Source organism: Anguilla rostrata, chromosome 9, assembly GCF_018555375.3.
Source record: "Anguilla rostrata isolate EN2019 chromosome 9, ASM1855537v3, whole genome shotgun sequence".
In the NCBI taxonomy this organism is placed as follows: Eukaryota; Metazoa; Chordata; class Actinopteri; order Anguilliformes; family Anguillidae; genus Anguilla; species Anguilla rostrata.
The window spans coordinates 42,484,689-42,507,337 of NC_057941.1; the positions used below are offsets into that span (position 1 = coordinate 42,484,689).

At 43.0% G+C, this 22,649-nt stretch overlaps 1 protein-coding gene and 2 long non-coding RNA genes across 3 annotated transcripts; all 3 read left to right on the forward strand.

Moving 5' to 3' along the window:
- The first annotated feature begins 4,727 nt into the window (after positions 1-4,727).
- Positions 4,728-9,728, forward strand: LOC135263822 (uncharacterized). The gene is made up of 2 exons (XR_010332546.1): positions 4,728-4,770; positions 9,197-9,728. It is a non-coding gene; the product is annotated as an uncharacterized LOC135263822 (long non-coding RNA).
- Positions 9,729-17,430: 7,702 nt separating this feature from the next.
- Positions 17,431-18,842, forward strand: LOC135263828 (uncharacterized). Its single transcript, XR_010332547.1, has 2 exons — positions 17,431-17,825; positions 18,601-18,842. It is a non-coding gene; the product is annotated as an uncharacterized LOC135263828 (long non-coding RNA).
- A 1,373-nt stretch (positions 18,843-20,215) lies between these two features.
- Positions 20,216-22,647, forward strand: znhit3 (zinc finger, HIT-type containing 3). The gene is made up of 5 exons (XM_064352251.1): positions 20,216-20,372; positions 20,636-20,667; positions 21,646-21,717; positions 21,839-21,916; positions 22,358-22,647. The coding sequence occupies exons 1-5, from the start codon at positions 20,305-20,307 to the stop codon at positions 22,546-22,548; spliced, it is 441 nt and encodes a 146-aa protein (XP_064208321.1). The 5' UTR covers positions 20,216-20,304; the 3' UTR covers positions 22,549-22,647.
- The last annotated feature ends 2 nt before the right edge of the window (positions 22,648-22,649 follow it).

Here is a 22,649-nt window from a genome sequence, read left to right on the forward strand (position 1 = left end):
TAAAGGTCTTTAAAAAAAAAAAAGGCCTACCTCATACTGCCGTATTGTATTCTAAAAATAATAATAATAATAATAATAATCTACCAAATTATTAGATACATTTTCTGGATGTCCTTCCACATACCTTGATATTGTCATAAAATATAGCACAGTGCTGTGTAAAATTATTTGGCTACAGAGAAAGAGAGATTATGTAGTTAACCAATAGCAGTTAAATGAGTGTTGCAGCCCAGCTGCAATCCTTTTCTGTATCATGTATCTTACAGTTAGCTGTGGAGAAAAACACAGGCAGCACTAGCTAGAAAAATCCAACTGATAATTTATTATATACAGTACATGTATGAAGTACAATGAGCACCAACGTTTCAGCGACAGCCTTCTTCAGCATAAATCACTGACACAGCGAGCCTGCAGCTTCACTAACTATTTGCTTCTACTTTATCAGAAGCGCTCGGAACATCGTGGTCTAAGGCACCAACCCACTGTCCATTTTACTTGCTAAATTCCATCAAATATCAGTGTACCCAGCTGAAAGCCTGATCAAAATGGCCTCCCTGATCAAATGGCCACAAGTGTTTTTGTTAAAGGCAGAGAGGAATCAGACCTGCCATAATAGGAATTTGTGAACAGATTTTTGAGGAATAAAATAGATTTTCTCTTTTAAAGCACCTTAAACGGAGTCCAAGAGCAAGTTCTGAAAATGGGAAAGACAATGACCAGAAAGCATGGAATAGGTCACTGATTACAGGGGAATTTCACAATGGGAAAGCAATGAAGAAGATGAAAACAGATAAGCCTATTTGGTTAGTATGTTTGCAGAATTATTTCTCATTTCCATACTGAGGGTAAATGTTCATAAGAAACAAGTTTTTCTCTAAAGATTTTAAGGTTATTCACCAGCCTTTCAAGTATAGACAAATTGTTTTTTATGTGAGCCGTATAGTCATAGTAATTGTATGGTTTTTCATGTGTTATTCATGAAATGCTTATATAATTATACTTACTGACATGACAACATAATAATTTACATCTTATAAATATCTTGAAATTGTGCTGGCATGAGTGTGTGCCACAGTATGTGTGCCAAGGAGTTCTATGCAAGTAAAAATTCCCATACACACCCAACTACGATCTACTACAAAAAAGAGGGATGCATAAGTATTACTTACATAAAACATGAAAGGAATTGTCTGAAAAAGTCATATTATGAACAGAGTACTGACACTGTCCATTCCTGCAATTGAAAAGGACCCATTAGTAATTAGGAACGGTGAAAGTGAGTGAGGAGGGTTGCCTTCTGCAAAGTGATGTGAATGATGTGAAGCCGCCTACATCATGTGTCTATCTTTGATGACAGAAGTGCCATTATGTGACATGACAATGTCTATAAAGGAGCCGTTCACTGTTTTCAGTATTGTAGCGTATTCCTGGTGATCTGTTGTTCCTTCAATGAAAATCCATTTCCCCGATATCTGAAAACAAACATCAGAGAGGGAAGGCGTTAATGTGGTATTGTTAGACAAATAACTTTACCCAGCTTGATAGTTATTTTGTCTCCTCTATTTCAGCTTTTTTTGCCAAGAGTTTAGTGCTATTTTGCAGGCCTGTCCAACCAGCAAAATTGGTTATCCTAGCCATTGCCTCCATCTATTCTGCAGCCCACCAGATTGGAGGGCTGCATCTCAGGATCTCAGGACTCTCAGAACTCATGCTGATGGATACCCTGTCTTCTTGGGTATTGGGCACATACACACAGGTGACGTTGGGGTTTCACTAACCAGGCACTGGAGAATACACTGAAAATTCAGCAGCATGAGCCCCCAGACAGCCCCTCATTTGTAGTATATATATGTCAGTGGTTCCAAACCCTGTTCTTGGAGATCTACTGTTCCTGTAGGTTTTCATTTCAACTCTAATTTGGCATACCTAATACTTGTATTATATTCGCCACTGTGCTTCAGTTTATGTGAAATGCCCCCCGTTCGCTTCAGTTTGTATTATATGCCTACATTTGCCTTATTTCATGGTTAATACGAAATGATATGTTTAATCTAAAACTATAAACATATCTCTTGACTCCATGTGTCTTCATCAAACATTGATGTGTCGAAATGCAATGGTTTACCTGAGTTATGTTCAGGGCCAGAGGCTGATCGAGATCCTCACAGTTCAGGGGTTTAGCTGCACTCACAGAGAGGAGGCTGAGGACAGCGGCCACAGTAAGCACATCCATGCTGAGTGGGCAGGTTGCAAGAAAATCTTTCAAAGGTAGCAGCACCCTCCTGTCTTATATATTCACTTGTCCTGGGGTATTGCATATAGAGCTTTCCAAAAATTTGTAACATTTTATCAAATTAGAAAAGAGTTTGGAAACCCTTTCAGTAAAACAAATATTTAAAAACATTCGCAGCACTGAAGTCTGGGACATCTGACAGAAATTACTAGCCCTACAATCAGCTAGACTTTGACCGCAAATGTGATTAGTTATTAACCTGCTTACTGAGTATCCAAGTACTGGGGGTCTACTTCTCTTTAAACATTGTTATCAATGACACATTTGTTTTTTATGCCAATTTCAACTTATTTCCTGATTTTCCTAGTAGAACCAGGTACATAACCAAGCCATCAGCATGAGTCATCCTAGGTTTCAAGTTTTTAATTATCTCATTTGTATTCGTTGGACACAGACTTCATGAAAGGCTGTGTTGTGTGTCAGACTGGTTAAATGGAGGAATGACTGAATCAGGGGTAATGCATTTAATTTCTACATTCCGCATGAAGTATTGAAAATATGGATATGAAAAAGGTTACTGTGACATATAATGCTTCTTGCATATCATTGTCATAAACTATTCCTAAAGGAAAACATTACATGATAAATCATACATAGTGTTTTACTGTAGTTCTCAGCATATAATTATCAGGTAATTATAGTGGATTTCTAATACTTGGCTCTGTTACAAAAGCACCAAACTACTAATAACACATGCAGGGTCACATCTATACCTGTCCACCCTTGCGAATTAGCTAGTTATCAATATTTTATGGGTATATGTGTGGATGTATGTAGAATTTGTACTTTGGTTCTTGGTTAGCATTACATTAACTTGCACTGGTGCTTCATGTGCCATATCTTTACAGGTTACTCGGTTAAATACACTACAGTTTTCAAATGTTACTTTTTTAAACATGTAGAGAACAATTTGACAATTTGTCTAAAACATTGTAATTATTAAGAGTAATGTTTGGCATTAAAGTAAGATTGAAAAATGATATATTATAAATAAATATACATTTTAAATGTAAATATAAAATGAAAATATTAAATATAAAAGTAAATCTTAAATGAGTGTTAATGTTAAATACAAATGTAAGTGTTAAGAGTAAATACAAATGTACAATTTGAAAACTAAATGCATAGAAAATATGCTAATTGGTGACGCCCCTATGTGTGATGTTTCTTGTATGTATATAAAATACACTTGCTGTTTTGAAAATCTGATAAAATATGATAAGTATTCTTATATTTCATAAAAATACAACAAAAATGATACAACATTAGCAAATCAACCATAAATATCTGGATGCCCACTCTGAATAGAAGAATGTAATAACGATATGTTAACTTCCACATTTATATAACTATTCAGTTTAATTTTATTTAAGGAAAACAAATGAGATTCTGACACTAATATATTCCATTTAAGTCATCTTCAGCACTTTCCTGATGCTCATGTTTGTCTCACACTTTGCCCCTTAGGTCAGTCTTCATTGGTTAAATCATCCCTTCCAAATAAGTAAATAGTGTAGGGAATGATAGTCATCAAGCAGGACAGATATATGATGTTGTTAGATGACAGAAAATTGTGGAGCTGATTCTAATTCCTATTCCAAATGTATAAATAAATTGAATAAAATCTGAAATTATTTCTTTTTTTTATACTAGATTCTGATTCCAAAAACAGGAAATTAATACACGCACAAGTGAAAGTAATTTTGCATTTTTTCCTCCTCAAAGCTAACTATAATACATAGTTATAGTTATAATACCTGCGAAGTCCAAAAGAGAGGTTGGTTACTTAACAACAGTAAAGCCCTCCAAGTTGGCCATGGTGCATGCATGCAATTGTGAATGTGTAAGAACTGGATCTTGATGGGCAGAGACTCAGACTTGGAATAGAATCATTTTGGAACCAGCACCTACAATAATGAATATGATGCAAAGAAAGCTAAGCTGGTCCTGTTTTAATGTGCCTTTCTACTTCCAAATCCCAGTTCAACAGTGTTGAAATTTGTTTAGTGGTTGTAGTAATTTATTACATTTTTTCCTCATTTTCAGGTGTAGTTAAATACAGGAACTACCAACTAATTTTTGGAGTTTTTTTATTTTTATTTTTTTAAATCAAACCCCTTTGAGCAAATATTGCCTCCTGCCTCTCTTTTTACTCTAATTCTGGTTGGTGAGAAACACTCTGCTCTACTATGGTTGCCAGTGGTCAATTACCGGTTGCCACACATTGCTCATTCACCCCACTTGTCACGGCGCGGGTAGGGGGGGACCCAAACGCAGAGGGAAAAGAAAACACAAATCCAAAATGGGAGGGGAACAAAGACTTTACTATAGACAGGCAAACAAGCAGGGAACAGACAAGGCCACAAAGGGAAAAAACACGAACTCAAAAAATCTCTAAATAAAACAGAAAACAAGAGGAACTCAAACACGGGCAGGGCAGAACACAAGGGCAAATCAACAAGTCAGGAACTAAACAAGTCAGGAACTAAACAAGTCAGGAACTAAACAAGTCAGGAACTAAACAAGTCAGGAACTAAACAAGTCAGGAACTAAACAAGTCAGGAACTAAACTAGTCAGGAACAAAACTAGTCAGGAACAAAACTAGTCAGGAACAAAACAAGTCAGGAACAAAACTCAAGCAGGCAGGTACATGGAAGTCAGGGAACAAACACAAGCAGGCAGGTACATGGAAGTCAGGGAACAAACACAAGCAGGCAGGTACATGGAAGTCAGGGAACAAACACAAGCAGGCAGGTACATGGAAGTCAGGGAACAAACACAAGCAGGCAGGTGCATGGAAGTCAGGGAACAAACACAAGCAGGCAGGTGCATGGAAGTCAGGGAACAAACACAAGTAGGCAGGTATATGGAAGTCCGGGAACAAACACAAGCAGGCAGGTACATGGAAGTCAGGGAACAAACATAACTCGGGAACAAACACAAACAGGTAAAAAAAAACGCAGGCAGGTATAAATGGTCTGAACATTCATCGGCAACAAACACAAGGAACCAGCACCCGAGTCAAGGGAACAGAGAACTTAAATAGACAGGGGTAACAAGACACAGGTGAACTCAAAAAGCAATCAAACCAAAAGGAGGGGATAAGACACAGGTGGGAACAATGATGGGATAACAAGACAATGAAACAATCATACAATTAACGGGGGGGAGCAGGACACAAAACAGAAGTGCCGCCATCTGGCGGCCCAACAAGGGAAACACAGACAGGAAAACCGGACCATGACAGTACACCCCCCCCAAGGGACGGCTCCTGACGTCCCAGGAGGCCGACCCGGGGAGGGAGTCAACAGAGGGTGGTTGCTAGAGACAGGACTCAGACAGGAACAGGGACTGGACACAGAACTGGGGCAGGAACAGGACTGGACTGGACAGGACAAGACTCAGGGCTGGACTGGACAGGACAGGAACAAGACAAGAACAAGACTCGGGGCTGGACTGGGCAGGACAGGAACTCGGGGCTGGAGTGGACAGGACAGGAACTCGGGGCTGGAGTGGACAGGACAGGAACTCGGGGCTGGAGTGGACAGGAACGGACACGGGGCTGGAGAGGAACTCGGGGCTGGAGAGGAACAGGACAGGAACTAGACTGGGGCAAGGTAGACACACAGGACTGGACTGGGGCGAGGCAGACGCACAGGACTGGACTGGGGCGTGACTAGACAGAAACACTGGACAGGAACAACGCGACAAACACCAAGACTCTACATAACAGATACCCACACAACACAGGACTGGGTACAAGACAAACACGGAGTGACAGACACAGGAACAACACCAGGAGATCTACACGGACAGACAAAGGGACAAGCAGGCGGGGAGACACACGGCAAGACCAACAGACACACTAAGGGACAGACAGACAGGGAAGGAGAGGGGGGAACCCAAAAACTGGCACAAGGACTGACAAATAGGCAGACAAGACAAGAAACATGCAGATTGACACGCAGACAGACAGGCAGACAGGCAGGAGAACACATTGGCCGTCGAGCTGACGGCCTGGGGAGCAGACAGACAGGCCAACATACTGGCTGACAAACAGGTGGGCAGACAGGCAGACAAACAGGCGGGCAGACAACTAGACAAGGGGGCAGGTGCACAGGCAGATACACGGTGGGGAACATGGATAGGGCGAGGTCTCGGGGCATTGGGTAGGGGCAATGATGGCTTGGACACACTAGGGGGTGCGAAAACACTAGGGGAAGAATGGACACTGGGGGGCGTGAGAACACTAGGGGGAAAACGGACACTGGGGGGCGTGAGAACACTAGGGGAAGCACGAACGCCAGGGGGAGCACGAACGCCAGGGGAAGCACGAACGCCAGGGGGCAAGGTGTGGATACTAGGGGGAGCGAGAACACTAGGGGAAAAACGGACACTGGGGGGCGTGAGAACACTAGGGGAAGCACGAACGCCAGGGGGCAAGGTGTGAACACTAGGGGGAGCGAGAACACTAGGGGAAGAACGGACACTGGGGGGCGCGAGAACATTAGGGGGAGCACGAACGCTAGGGGGAGAACGAACGCCAGGGGGAGCACGAACGCCAGGGGGAGCACGAACGCTAGGGGGCAAGGCAGGTGGCTTAGCCTGCGGGGCGGCCAGAGCAGTCTGCGGCGGCCCCTGCGGGACAACAGATGGAACCGTTGTCCTCTCCGGGGCTCTGGACGGCTCTGGAGGCCTCTCCAGAGCTCTGGACGGCTCCGGAGGCCCCCCCGGGACTCGAGGCGGCTGCGGAGGCCCCCCTGGGGCTTGAGGCGGCTCCGGAGGCCCCCCCGGGGCTTGAGGCGCAAGTAAAGCCCGAAACTTGGGTGTAGCAGGCGGCCTCCGCGGAAGGGTCAGAGCAGACGGGGCCTCCGAGGCTCGAGGCGGCTCTGGGGGCCTCTCCGGGGCTCGAGGCGGCTCTGGGGGCCTCTCCGGAGCTCGAGGCGGCTCTGGGGACCTCTCCGGGGCTCGAGGCGGCTCTGGGAGCCTCTCCGGGGCTCGAGGCGGATCTGGGAGCCTCTCCGGGGCTCCAGGTGGCTCTGGGGGCCCCTCCGGGACTTGGGGCAGAGCAGGCCGTGAAGACCCCTCCGGGACTTGAGGCAGAGCAGGCCGTGAAGGCCGCTCCGGGACTTGAGGCAGAGCAGGCCGTCGAGGCCGCTCCGGGACTTGAGGCAGAGCAGGCCGTAAAGGCCGCTCCGGGACTTGAGGCAGAGCAGGCCGTGAAGGCCGCTCCGGGACTTGAGGCAGAGCAGGCCGTGAAGGCCGCTCCGGGACTTGAGGCAGAGCAGGCCATGAAGGCCGCTCCGGGACTCGGGGCAGAGCAGGCCGTGAAGGCCCCTCCGGGACTCGGGGCAAAGCAGGCCGTGAAGGCCCCTCCGGGACTTGGGACAGAGCAGGCTGTGAAGGCCCCTCCGGAACTCGGGACAGAGCAGGTCGTGAAGGCCCCTCCGGGACTCGGGGCAGAGCAGGCCGTGAAGGCCCCTCCGGGACTCGGGACAGAGCAGGCTGTGAAGGCCTCTCCGGGGCTCGAGGCGGCTCTGGGGGCCTCTCCGGAGCTCGAGGCGGCTCTGGGGGCCTCTCCGGGGCTCGAGGCGGCTCTGGGAGCCTCTCCGGGGCTCGAGGCGGATCTGGGAGCCTCTCCGGGGCTCCAGGTGGCTCTGGGGGCCCCTCCGGGACTTGGGGCAGAGCAGGCCGTGAAGACCCCTCCGGGACTTGAGGCAGAGCAGGCCGTGAAGGCCGCTCCGGGACTTGAGGCAGAGCAGGCCGTCGAGGCCGCTCCGGGACTTGAGGCAGAGCAGGCCGTAAAGGCCGCTCCGGGACTTGAGGCAGAGCAGGCCGTGAAGGCCGCTCCGGGACTTGAGGCAGAGCAGGCCGTGAAGGCCGCTCCAGGACTTGAGGCAGAGCAGGCCGTGAAGGCCGCTCCGGGACTCGGGGCAGAGCAGGCCGTGAAGGCCCCTCCGGGACTCGGGGCAGAGCAGGCCGTGAAGGCCCCTCCGGGACTCGGGACAGAGCAGGCTGTGAAGGCCCCTCCGGGACTCGGGACAGAGCAGGTCGTGAAGGCCCCTCCGGGACTCGGGGTAGAGCAGGCCGTGAAGGCCCCTCCGGGACTCGGGACAGAGCAGGCTGTGAAGGCCCCTCCGGGACTCGGGACAGAGCAGGCCGTGAAGGCCCCTACGGGACTCGGGGCAGAGCAGACCGTGAAGGCCCCTCCGGGACTCGGGGCGGAGCAGGCCGTGAAGGCCCCTCCTGGACTCGGGGCGGAGCAGGCCGTGAAGGCCCCTCCTGGACTTGGGGCGGAGCAGGCCGAGGCCCCTGCCGTCTGGGCTGGGCAGGGGACAGGAACACAGACCCCAGCTGTAGGGAACCCGGCTGGGCAGCCGGACGGGACCGGCGGGACCCCCGCGGGCCGGACCCTGGAAAGATCACCAGTCGAGACCCTTCAAATGACGCAGGGCCGGGAACCGCTGGCTGGGCAGCTGGAGGTCTGGCCGACCGGGAGGCAGCCCGACCACGGCGCCTCCGTGACCGCCCGCCCCGGGCGCTGGGAAGCTCAAGGGCGAGGGACTCCCAGTCGCTGGGTGGCGAGTCCTCCGGGTCACCCCACCACTCCGGTGGCATGATTAAAATTTTTTTTAAAAAAACCTCTGCTGGGTCCCGCACTGGCTGGTTCCTTCTTCACGGCGCGGGTAGGGGGGGACCCAAACGCAGAGGGAAAAGAAAACACAAATCCAAAATGGGAGGGGAACAAAGACTTTACTATAGACAGGCAAACAAGCAGGGAACAGACAAGGCCACAAAGGGAAAAAACACGAACTCAAAAAATCTCTAAATAAAACAGAAAACAAGAGGAACTCAAACACGGGCAGGGCAGAACACGGTCAGGGCAGAACGCAGGCAGGCAGAACACAAGGGCAAATCAACAAGTCAGGAACAAAACAAGTCAGGAACAAAACAAGTCAGGAACAAAACAAGTCAGGAACAAAACTAGTCAGGAACAAAACTAGTCAGGAACAAAACTAGTCAGGAACAAAACTAGTCAGGAACAAAACAAGTCAGGAACAAAACTAGTCAGGAACAAAACTCAAGTACATGGAAGTCAGGGAACAAACACAAGCAGGCAGGTACATGGAAGTCAGGGAACAAACACAAGCAGGCAGGTACATGGAAGTCAGGGAACAAACACAAGCAGGCAGGTGCATGGAAGTCAGGGAACAAACACAAGTAGGCAGGTACATGGAAGTCCGGGAACAAACACAAGCAGGCAGGTACATGGAAGTCAGGGAACAAACACAACTCGGGAACAAACACAAACAGGTAAAAAAAAACGCAGGCAGGTATAAATGGTCTGAACATTCATCGGCAACAAACACAAGGAACCAGCACCCGAGTCAAGGGAACAGAGAACTTAAATAGACAGGGGTAACAAGACACAGGTGAACTCAAAAAGCAATCAAACCAAAAGGAGGGGATAAGACACAGGTGGGAACAATGATGGGATAACAAGACAATGAAACAATCATACAATTCATCCAAACAGGGGGGGAGCAGGACACAAAACAGAAGTGCCGCCATTTGGCGGCCCAACAAGGGAAACACAGACAGGAAAACCGGACCATGACACCACTGGGCTGTACAGTGGTTCTCCCTGTGAGCAAAAAGAGGCCATTGCTCACATGCACATCATGTTTGGGGAACATGAAAATGATCATTCCAAAAAAAAATTTCACACAATAGTTGGAACTACATTTTTTGAGAAATTGTAGCTTTGCTGTAGTTCAGCTACTTTCAGTGTGACATCATTGGTAGTATGTTCAACTACACTTCCAGAGAAGGTTCCCCAGTTGCAGGCCTGGTAGTAACAGAGGCTACGGACACATTCAATGTGACACAGCTGGATAACATCATACACTTGATGGCAGTGTCAGTCCTTCACTTAAGAAAATGCAATAGTTCACTAAATGGGCATGTTAGATTCTTCAGTCAGCCGCTGTGCAAGTGGGTGTCTTGTGTTTTTCCTTTTTTTTTTTTACTGTGGGAGTGATCATGTTCTCTTCTCTGGAAACCAAATATTACTGCATATGATACACAGCAAAAAATTGACATGTGTAGTTAGTAGTTTGTTAGGATTTATTTAATTACAGAATCATGTGTGTGCTGCTTTTTAATATTTTTCTTGTCCCTTTGTCATGAATCCTTATTTCAATGATTTTTTTAATAGTGTGCGATGAAAATAACAGAAATTACAATATGCCATGGGAAAATGTAACATTTATTTCCAAATAACATAACATAACATAACATGATGATGAGACTAGGCCATTCAGCCCAACAATGCTTGCCATTTTCCTACCACTAAAGTGTACCTAATATGTCACTCAATGACCACTTTCACCAAGCACTTTCATTGTTTGTCGCCTTGTTTTTCCTCCTCTGTGACTGCAGGCTTCTCTTCATCAGGACAGAAATCTGTAAATGAGAATAAAAATTGTCATCAAACTTTTTGTCTTCCTGTTACATGCAGCTGTGTAAATGGAAATGTACATTTTCTTCAATGGATTTTGATTTTTTTGTCAATATCATGTGCAAATTTTGATGATGACAATATCTAATGGTTGTGTGAATTCACAGTGCATGCTTCTTACATTCTAGTGCAAATCTGTGTAGTTGGATATTTACTACTGCAGTTGAAGTACACCAAACAAATTAAAAACAGTGTATATAATTACATAAAGTATGGTATATAAGGCCATTTGATGTCATCATGTTGTCTCACAATAATAATAAAAAATCACAATCAAGCTGACTTCTCAGAAAATAGGATACAATAATTACAAATGCAGAACATAAGTTAAGGCATGGAATGAAATGCTTGTAAATGCAATTTACACGGTTGAAGGTGAAGATGGGTCATAACTGCAGTAACACAGTGGCAGTGTGCACACAAGGGACACAACTACAGTGTGGTGCTTACAGACCTACAGTATATGGTCTGTTTTATTGTTAAGGCAAGATCTGATGAGGCTTACGAGCCGGGCACTCAACAGAGACTGCACTCCTGGCAGTGACAGAGGCACTAGCTACTGCAAGAGCCTCATCCCTCTCCTCTGTCTTGATTCTTCTTCTGTCTGCAGCATTCGACACAGTAAACCACAAAATACTCATCTCAGTTGATATGGCCATTTCTGGGACTGCCCTCACTTAGTTTGCTTAATTTCTCGCAAATAGATCCTACCAGGTCACCTGGATGGGGTCTGTCTCTGTGCTTCATTCCCTTGTTACAGGAGTCCCACAAGGATCTCTACTGGGGCCTCTGCTATTCTCCATTTACACCAAATCCCTTGGTTCAATCATTAATTCACATAGCTTCTCTTGTCACTGTTCAGCTAATGTTACACAACTCTTCTTCTCTTTCCTTGTCTCTGCCATACACATCAATGAGAGAACATCTGCCTGCCTGGCTGACATCTCAACATGGATGGCCAAGCATCACCTGAAGATCAAGATTAACAAGACTGAGCTGCAGTTCATCCCTTACAAGACCTCCCTACTACAACTCTAAATCACTGTTGATGGTACCACAGTAACTGCCTCTCACTTTGCAAGCCTGCAAGCCTGTGCCATACAGCCACTACAGACGATTTAGAATGCTGCTGCCTGACTTGTCTTCAACCTTCCTAAGTTCTCACACATCACTCCCCTGCTGAGGTTACTCCACTGGCTACCAGTCTCTGCCAGGATCAGGTGCAATGTCCTGACTCTCGCCTACACTGCAGCCAACAGGACAGCACCCGCCTACCTACAGGACACAATTCAATCCTACACACCAGCTTGACCACTCCACCTTGCTGCAGTAGGGCAACTTTCACTCCCTGCCATCTCGGTGAATGGTTCTTTCTTGTCCCAACCATGGAGCTTCTCCACCCTAGCTCCCCAGTGGTGGACCAAACTCCCCGTTCCTCTATGATCCACTCTGTCCTCATCTTCCACCGTGGTGTGTCGATGCATTTCTTCTGCCTGTACCTGGACTAACTAAGGCTACTCTGCAGGGCACTCCCAATCTAGAATCGCTCTTATCATTTGTATTCTAATTTGTTCCTGTAGCGCTTTCATGTTACACTTGTACCTCCATCCAGCACTTATATTGCACTCGTATCATTATCTTGATGTTGAAGCTCATTACCACGCCTCCTATTTTGACTTACCATAACTTTCTGACCTAGTCTATTTTTACAGTGTGAACGAAACTTAATGTGTTCATGGCTATGAATAACTGTTACATAATGAGTACTGTACCTTATCAGACCTGTGGTTTGTAGTTGCTGCACTGACCTTCGGTATGCACTTACTGTATGTTGCTTTGGATAAAAGTGTCTGCCACTAAATGTAATGTGATGTAATGCCTTTACAGGGCTGGGTAGAGACACAACCGATAAAGTAGTCACTGACCTTGCTTTCCATCATATTTGAAGCTTGGCTGTGGAAACCCCAGGCACTTCACTTGTTTGTGGTACATCTCCAAGGCAGACTGGCTCACCGTCTTTGTTCTCCCTGTAAAATCATTTGTGGACAGAGCCATGTAATATCAAGTTGATTGCCTGTAGAGCTAGCATGGGACTGTGGAATATGAGCCAGAGAGACTGAGACAGTAAAAAAATATGAAGAGTAGGTACTGTACACTTTACCCTTAAACCTACCTATTTAGAACCCCTTTGAATTGTTTTAATTTACAAAAATGAAAAACTAATTTTTAGGTAAGGGCCATCCATCAGCGCCTGATTCCTTTCACTTAATTGAGTCAAATATGGCAGTATATACCCATTAGGTATTATGTTAGCATTCACATCACATTGCAACATAAAGGGTAAGTTCAATGGCTGCCTCCAGAGTGGACATACCAAAGATATAGAGTGACTTGATGATGTCCCCGACATCCAAACTGAGCAACCTCAGGACAAGACTGTCAGGACCGGCAGGCAGGAAGGTGCCAGTCACAGTGCCATTTTCATCTGGGGAAGAAAATTAACTTTTATAGAGCTGCGAAAAAATGCATCACTTATGTATGTATCGCTTTCTACGTTTTTCACATAGCTTCAATTGCAAAAATGGTCATCCATCTAACACTTCAGGTCTGGAGTGAAATAGGCCCATTGGCGACAATACTGGAACCTGTGACATCTGGAACATATTGCATTTTTGTGGCTAACTACAACCCTCCACTAAACATGCACACACTTTAATAAACATTAGCTATAACATTTAGCTAGCCCTCGGTTGCTAGCTAGCTTCGCTAGCCACTGCTACATACTGTATTTTCTTTGATGGCTGTTAGTTAAATGGGGTGACTAATGTTATCTTTTTGCTTGGATCTTCTAACCAGTGTTCTGCGCAAATTCCGGCCCAGCCGTGCTGACTTCAGCCAGTCAGAATCGGCACACATCCAGCCCGGAGCCACTTGCTACCTGTGTTGTGGCCTACTTAAAATATGAAAGTGAACAAAACATCACAAATCCACTAGCAATATACTTGAACATATTTTTATATATTTTAAATAAACCTGCAATTGTGAGAAAAAACTATGAACTGTGAGGAATAAACTCACAATTGCCAGAAAAAAGTTTGAATTCTCATGAATTCACTCGTAATACTGATAAATGAAGTTACAATGAAGTCAACGTTTTTTTTTCTTTTTTGTGGGGGAAATGGGATTCCATAGTCCTGAGGCTAGCTGTCACATTGAGTAGAAAAACATGGACAGAACTTGCTAGAAAACTCAAGCTGATCATTTATAACATAGGTTTATGGAACACAATAAGCACAGATGTTTCAGTCTTCAGCGTGCCAAATGCGCAACAACAAAAAAAAAACACTGTGACAATGAGCCTACAGCTTCAATCTTTGTTTCTGCTTTAACAGAAGCTCTCGGGCCATCATAGTCCAAGGGTCCAACCCACTGTCCATTTTGCTTGCTAAATTCCATCAAAAATCAGTGTACCTGTTAGAAAGCACCCTGATAAAATGGCCTCAGGAGTTCTTGTTAGGCAGGCATACCATAGTAGGAAGTATGTATAGCTTTGTTAAATGATCAAGTATCTCTATTTGAAGTGACGTAAACAATGTCCTAGAACAATTTCTGAAAGCGGGTCAGAATGCATGGAATAGGTCACTGATTACAGGGAAATTTAACAATGGGAGGGCGATTATGAAGATGAAAACAGATCCTGTAAGCCTATTTGGTTAGTATGTTTGCAGAATTATTTCTCATTCCCATACTGAGGGTAAATGTATGTTTCTCCGTGAGAAACAAGATTTTCCCTGAATGTTTCAAGATTATTCACCCGCCATTCAAGTATAGACAAACTGTTGCCTCATAGTCATAGTAATTGTATGGTTTTTCATGTGTTCTTCATGAATTGCTTATATATTCAAACTTACTGACTTGATAATATAATCATTTACATCCTATAAATATCTTGAAATTGTGCATGCATCTCAAGTAAAAATTCCTAAGACCCAACTACCATCTGCTACAAAAAAAGAGGGATGCATATGTATTACTTACGAGAAACATGAAAGGTATTGTTTGAAGAAATCATATTTTGAACAGAATAATGACACTTTCCATTCCTGCAATTGAAAAGAAGCCACATTAGTAATGGTAAAATCGAGTGAGGACGGTTGCCTTCTTTAAAGTGATGTGAATGATTTGAAGCTGCTTACATCATATTTTTCTGTTTCATGACAGAAGTGCCATTATGTGATGGCAGCACAAAATCTATCAAGGAGCTGTTCACTGTTTTCAGTATTGTAGCATATTTCTGGTGATCTGTTGTTCCTTCAATGAAAATCCATTTCCCTGATATCTGAAAACAAACATCAGAGAGGGAAGGCGTCAATGTGGTATTGTTAAGCAAATAACTTTACCCAGCTTGACAGTTATTTTGTCTCCTCTATTTCAGCTTTTTCTCCAAGAGTTTAGTGCTATTTTGATATTTTGTATTATATATGCCTATGTGCTTAACATTATGTGAAATATCCCCAATTCTGCTCAGTCTGTATTATACATCCACAATTGCCTTATTTTAATAATATCATCATCATCATCATAATCATAATAATAATAGTAATACTAATAATACATTTTATTTATCAGGCACCTTTTTGAACACTCAGGGTCACCTTACATGGAATTAAAATGGATAGAAAAATGACAAGACACTATACAGACAGGACATAATATTAACAGTTAGAAAAGAAAAAGACCTCCTGTAATTTTGAATCACACATACATGGGTAATACATAATTATATGGTTAAACTAAAATTAAATGCATATTATTTGACTCCATGTGTCTTCATCATACATTGATGTGTCTCATGTCGGAATGCAATGGTTTACCTGAGTTTCATTCAGGGCCAAAGGCTGATCGAGACCCTCACAGTTCAGGGGTTTAGCTGCACTCACAGAGAGGAGGCTGAGGACAGCGGCCACAGTAAGCACATCCATGCTGAGTGAACAGGTTGCAAGAAAATCTTCCAAAGGTAGCAGCACCCTCCTGTCTTATATATTCACTTGTCCTGGGGTATTGCAGATAGGTTTTTCCAAAATTTTGAAACATTTTATCAAATTATAAACAGTTTGGAAACCCTTCCAGTAAAACAAATATTTAAAAACACCTACAGCATTGAGGTCAGGGATGTCCGACAGAAATGACTAGCCCTACAATCAACTAGACTTTGACCACAAATGTGATTAGTTATTAACCTGCTTACTGTGTATCAAGGTACCGGTGGTCTAGTTCTCTTTAAATATTAATGTCATTAATATAACACATTTGTTTTTAAGCCAATTTCAACTTATTTTCTGATTTTTCTAATAAAGCCAGCTACATGACCAGGCAGTCAGTATGAGTCATCCCATGTTTCTATCTGTGTGACATTGATGATTTGGTCCACTTGGACTTTAACAGATGCACCTAAGTTCAACCCACAGATACAAATTCCACAAATAAATTGAATTTTTTATAATTTTTTTATTATCTCATTTGTATCGATTGGACGCAGACTTAATGAAAACCTGTGTTATGTGTGTTCATTCAAACTTGTATAGTCGCACTAGTGAAATAGAGGAATCACTAAATCAGAGGAAACTGCATTTAATTTCAGAATCACGGACTGAAGAGATGGCTGTACTGTACCCCTTTGAATGTGGTTCAACTACTTGGAGACTGTGGTGCTCCTTTGAATATGGCATTGGATCCTGTTCCTGAGAAAATGTCCTACTTGTATTCCACTTTATGTGACTGTAATGTGACCTGCGATGGGCAGGTGTCACAAAGGTGTACAAGAACAGGCAATGTGTATGGGTGTAATTTACTGAAATATAGCTATCATACCATCTGAAATCTAGTAGTTTCTGAAAAGATCAAATGAATAGTCAATAAATAAAGAATACATTGATGGGAAATTTATGTTTTGGTCTGTTTTTAAATACAACAAAAATCATGAAGGAGAATTTTTTCCAAGGCTTTTTTTCCTCTATAGGGTTTTCAGTTTAGGCAATAGCATCCGTAGTTAATATAAGCCTGCTTTGTTGCTTTGTCAAGCTTATCCAGAAAGGGCCAGCGTGGGAGCAGACTTTTGTTCCAAGCAGTAATTCTACTAATTAAGGTCCTTAGCAGTGACTGTACCTGTTGATTAGTAGAATCAGGTGTGTAACTGTTTGGTTGGAAGGAAAGCATGCACCCACACGGGCCTTTTCTGGATAACATTGAGAGCCCTCTTCTATGACATAAATTACCCAGTAATGTCTAAACCACAAATTTCAAAGCTGTAATGTGCTTTTAAAAAGTGAGTTACTAACAAGTTGCTATATTGTTGTACTGTGCAGCTATATATCATTTTGTGTGGACAGTATGATTCTCTCTAATGTTGTTTCCTTTTACCCAAATAATAAGCCTTGGGTCTCAAAAAAATTAAAAGTCTGCTTCGGGAAAAAAGGCTGCTTTTAGAAGGGGCGGGGGCAGTATTTATTCTTAAATCAGAAAAGAAATCCATTCTGAAACTGAGAATAAGAATAAAATTGAGGTTCAAATTTAATAACTGTGACCTCAAGTCTGTCTGGAATGTCATGAAATTGATGACAGGATTACATGATAAATGGAATAATAATCTCTTTAGATGGTTTTTGTTACGTTCCCTGCCTCGGTTTGCCTGGGTAGCGCAGGTGAAGCTAATTAGCCTACCTAATTGCCTGATTACCTCCACCTGCCTGTGGCCAAACATAAGCCCTGCTGTAGGAGGCCGAAGAGATCTTTTGCGGGACTGTCTCGAACCGCTGCGGCAAAACAGGGCCCATTCTCGTCATTTATGCCACGCTTAGTGACCAGAATATCCCTTGTTTCGATCTCAAATTTTTTTTTACGAGTGAGATTCTCTTCACGGGAGTACGAGGTAGCTGTCTACAGGTCGGAATCCTGTCGGGCGCTTTCCTCCTTGGGCAACGGTGTTGGACGCAGACATTCGAACTCCCCAGGTGTGATAAGCCGTGTGGAAAAAAATCAATAACATGCGTGAACAATACCTCTGTCACTGACGTTGACGTAGGCTACATAGTGTTGTAAAGCTTTTTAAACAAATAAAGGTTGGCAAGAGCACTGGAGTAGTAGTATCTGTAATCGTTGTATGAAGTAACAGTGTGTAGTGAACTTATTTACTCAGTCATGGACACTTGGTTAACGTGACCATTACGTTTAATTGAACAGTTTTTCGTATTTTACAGGTTGTATCCCGGACCCATAGGTAGAGAGCGCCGAATTACCATATCCCTGTATCAGTGGCAGGGTGCTTAGGCGTCCTGCTTCAAATCATCTTCATACAATATCTTCAATATTCATTTTGTGTCTGTATCCAATGTTTTTATTGACCAACCTAAATGTCCAATGGGGTGACGTATTGGGGCCATTTTATTATTGACCATTAAACTCGCATGGTTTTATTTAATTTGCCACGAGTCACGTTGCAGATCATAACCTCCCCAGAGCAGTGGTTCCCAGACTTGGTCCTGGAGACCCCTTGTGTACGTAGGGTTTCGTTCCAACCGCAATCCCAGAATTTTTACAAGCTGTCAGTTTTCTTAATTGGGTGCTTTTCATGTTTAGAGGGATTATTTACCCTCTTCAACCATATTGTACTGTTAATAAAATTGTTCACACTTATCGAGCTGAACATAAGCAAAAAAAAAAAAGTGTACCTAAACACATCCTAATTTTGATTATTGGACTTAAACCCTTCTCTTTTGGTTTCCTCAGGCGAATCAAAGAATTGAGGCACTGCTGTGTTATCCACACCTCAGACAATTGCTTCTCACTGTAGACCAAGCTGAGGATAAAGCGGCCATCGTGAAAGTTGCCATGCAGGAACCCTTGTTCGTGGAATTTGGTGACCAGTGCCTGAAAATTGTATAAATGCCGTCCAAATCCATGCATCATGGCCACACTGTAAAGTGTTGTAAACATTATTTCATGATTTAATAATTCTGTGAATTTTGAAATCGTCTTCATACAATCTCTTCACTACATATATTCATTTTGTGTCTATTCAATGTTTTTATTGATGAACCTAAATGTCCGAAGAAGTGACACATTCTTTGTTGGCCTGGAGCATTTGTGATATAATCGGGCAGGAAAAAGAATAAGAAGGAAAACGTGCAAAATCCCTTTAAATGTGGGCCTTATTTATGAGGATGTGAAATTCTGTCTGTTGAAATTAGTCAGAAGGGACAGAAATTGAGAGCCAAGAGTCTGTGGTCATTATAGTTATTTCTGTAGGGAACCCTGGAAAGTCCGAAATCCTCTGTGCTGTATAGGTATATAGGGTATACTTGCCATCCCAATTTTTACGTGAGTGTTAAACCTGCTTACGATAACCACAGACCTTATTTTCTGCATAAATCGAGAATCCTGTGGACAAAAGCACTGAAAATCTACCTAGGGGACCCACGGCAGAAGAAACTTCCAGGCTGGCCCAAAAAGGAACTCTAACACTCACGTGCTTTTGGTTGAGACTGCGCGGATATACACAGTTGGCGTACTTCAACAGAAGAAATAGTTATGGAAACCGAGCACACGTTTGCTCTATGGATATTCGTGAGTAATCGTGACATGGTATTTGGAAAGAGACGTTGAGATGAGATGTTGCTGAGTTTTTTTTAAATGTAAATTTTCGCCGTATTGACCGCAACAAAAACACGGGACGGTAAGGTCCGTCGTATCAGGAAGAGCTGCAGCGGATAGAAAACTCGCCAAGATTCAGCGAAACTAGCTGGATGGAGGGATTGAATTTATTTTATTTCGAACGTGTAACATAAGAAAACAAACACACACAAAAAGAATAACCAATAAAATGAACAGTAAGCATGTAAAGCAAATTCTCCATAAACAAAATAAATATTACATGTCCGAAAAGGAGTAGGAAGAAGTATACACAAATTATATGGTCCTACCCCTTTTCCATAACTTAAATGGTGAACTTCATGTTTATCATATATACACATAAATAATTACCTTCAAGTTCATATACAACTTAAATATTTACCTTAGTTTTTTTATCAAATATAACAAATAATTACCTTAATGTGTATCGAATTTACACATACTGGATGGGCACCTGCACGGTGATTATGTATGTTCCAACAATCACATACAACAACATATACAACAACAACAACATCATCAACGACGAGCGTCTCAGTCCTGAGAGAAACAAGGCCCCTTCCTCATTCCACATCCCTGTACCTTTCAAAAATAATTTTTTTGTACATCTTCTTGAACTGACAGTTCAAGATAGTACTGTAGTGGAAACATACTTCAATTTCATTTTTGGGTGAACTTCTCCTTTAAGTGGTCGCTACCTACTTCCGGATATATTGACGTCATACCAGCGCAGTCGCAGTTAGCAAGATTGTGGAAGACACTTCCACGTGTGAGACTGTGGGAAAGGGTCGTGTTTTAAATATGCAGATCTGCAGCGTGTGTAGCGAACATGTGCCAAAATACAAATGTCCGGCCTGTAAAATCAGATAGTGAGTATTAACTTGAAATATCAGTTATGTGTGCTTATTTACTGTGCCTAGCCTTGGTAATGTACTTTAAGATGGCGTTGACAAAATAACTCGGTACCGGTGTGGACGGCCGGGACCAGGAGGGAGGTATTTTTCAAGTCTAAAGAAAAGGCTTGTGAAATATCGAGCTTTTTAAAGGAGTCAAGCTGTGTAAAGCCACAATGGAACCACTGCTAGACTTTACTTAATTTATAATGAGTTGCTAATTGTTTTCTTTATTTCAGCTGCTCGGTCAGTTGCTACAAGAACCACAAAGGTATGCAGATCTTTACCGAAGCTGATGTTAGCTACATATATTCAAGCTAACCGCATGTATCGATTGCTTCAGATTCATTAGCTGTGACCTTTTAGGTCGAACGGCTTTACTGATGCGCATGTGTCTGGAAATGGTAATGCTGGCGACAGACCCCATTGCCAAGTTACCAGTACTGTGAATTGAACGACAGTAACACGGCAGATTCTTCGCCTGCCGAACGCGAGAAACGCGCATCTCAGTTTGTTTTCAAACATAGCGAAGCAATAGGCACAAAGTAAAAAGCCTTTACATGTAAACGTTCCTCCAGACACGTAATTTGCATTATCACTGTAACGAAAGAGTGACACCATATCAATTAAGTGTCAGCAACATTTTCAGTGACACTTAATTGATATGTGGCACCGTATCTGAAGAGTGGAGGGTCCCAGGTTTTCAAAACGCACCCATATCATTGAGACACTACTGTATGTCCAGGGGAGGCAACAGAGCATGTGATGCTTTCACCTTCCCAAACAATCTGTACACTCTAATTCAGCTTGCCAAACCACTGTAATACTTGGCCACATTTTCATATTTATTTGAGTTAAGCTGCATTGTTGATGTTACAAGGCAGCACAGAATGGTTAAAGTGATACAATTTAAATTACTCTAATTTCTCCCTCACCTTTCATTAATCTCATGGCCAAGTGTTGTGTTGGATATAGTAATAATACTTAAAAGTAATGGGAGTTATTCATTTTTATTTCTCCATTTTAAACTTTTCCTTGATGTCTTTGTTGACAAATATAATGTGTTTATCTTGTTCAATGCTATTGCATTTATATAGCACTTTCCCGAACGCTCAAAGTGCTATGTCTATGTTTAAGGTTTAAAGTTGTTTCAATATTGCTCAAGCAGAAAATAAATAGTTTATATTTTTAGGAAAACTGGGCTTGGTATGTCACTAGTAATGGCTAAATATGTAACCTTTTTAAATAGATGGTTGCCTGCCCGTGAAACAGACGGCCTCGCCCGCATTGGCACCAGATTTTAAGGCTACACACAGCGGCGGTAAGTAAGGTCTGCTCCACTGGTTAATACATTCATTACATGTATTAACCAGTGTATGTAATACATACATTTATAAAACTGAAACGTGACGTTTAAAAATTTTACCGTTCTTTAACATAAGGAGACTGGTCTGTTGAAGATCTGTTGGATGAAGACGAGCAGTCTGACAGAGTGCCGCTGCAGAAGTTAAAAGAATTGGGTATGATTTATGAAATTATTCACAAAAGAAATCTGAAACATGGAACTCGTTAGAAAAGTCAGGTTTCTTTATTTAGTACATTTCATTGTTGGGGCCATATTATTATTTACCATTGACAACTCCGCATGATTTTATTTATTTAATTTTTGCCACGTGTCACGTTGCAGATCATCTCCCCAGAGCAGTGGTTCCCAGACTTGGTCCTGGAGACCCCTTGTGTTTTCGTTCCAACAACTACAATTTTAGAATTTTAAAAAGCTGTCAGTTTTTCTTAATTAGGTGCTTTTCATGTTTGATGGATTATTTACCCTCTTAAACCATATTGTACTGTTTTAATGAAATCGTTCACACTTATCGAGCTGAACATAAACAAAAAACGTGAAACTAAACAAATTCTAATTTTGATTACTGTACTAAACCCTTCTCTTTTGGTTTCCTCAGGCGAATCAAAGGATTTGGAGGCACTGCTGTGTAATCCACACCTCAGACAACTGCTTCTCACTGTAGACCAAGCTGAGGATAAAGCGGCCATCATGAAAGTTGCCATGCAGGAACCCTTGTTCGTGGAGTTTGCTGACCAGTGCCTGAAAATTGTTGAGCCAACTACAGAAGAGAACACTCCAATGGATTAGCCATCAGAAGTCCATGCATCATGGCCACACTGTACATTGTAAAGTGTTGTTGTAAACATTATTTCATGATTTAATAAAATTCTGTGAATTTTTATTAAATG

Excerpts from the sequence above, each read along its gene's own strand:
- znhit3 (XM_064352251.1), top strand. The coding sequence starts at position 20,305 with ATGCAGATCTGCAGCGTGTGTAGCGAACATGTGCCAAAATACAAATGT. Across the intron at positions 21,718-21,838 it reads TAAGGCTACACACAGCGGCG|GAGACTGGTCTGTTGAAGAT; the intron begins GTAAGTAAGGTC and ends CTTTAACATAAG. Across the intron at positions 21,917-22,357 it reads GCAGAAGTTAAAAGAATTGG|GCGAATCAAAGGATTTGGAG; the intron begins GTATGATTTATG and ends TGGTTTCCTCAG.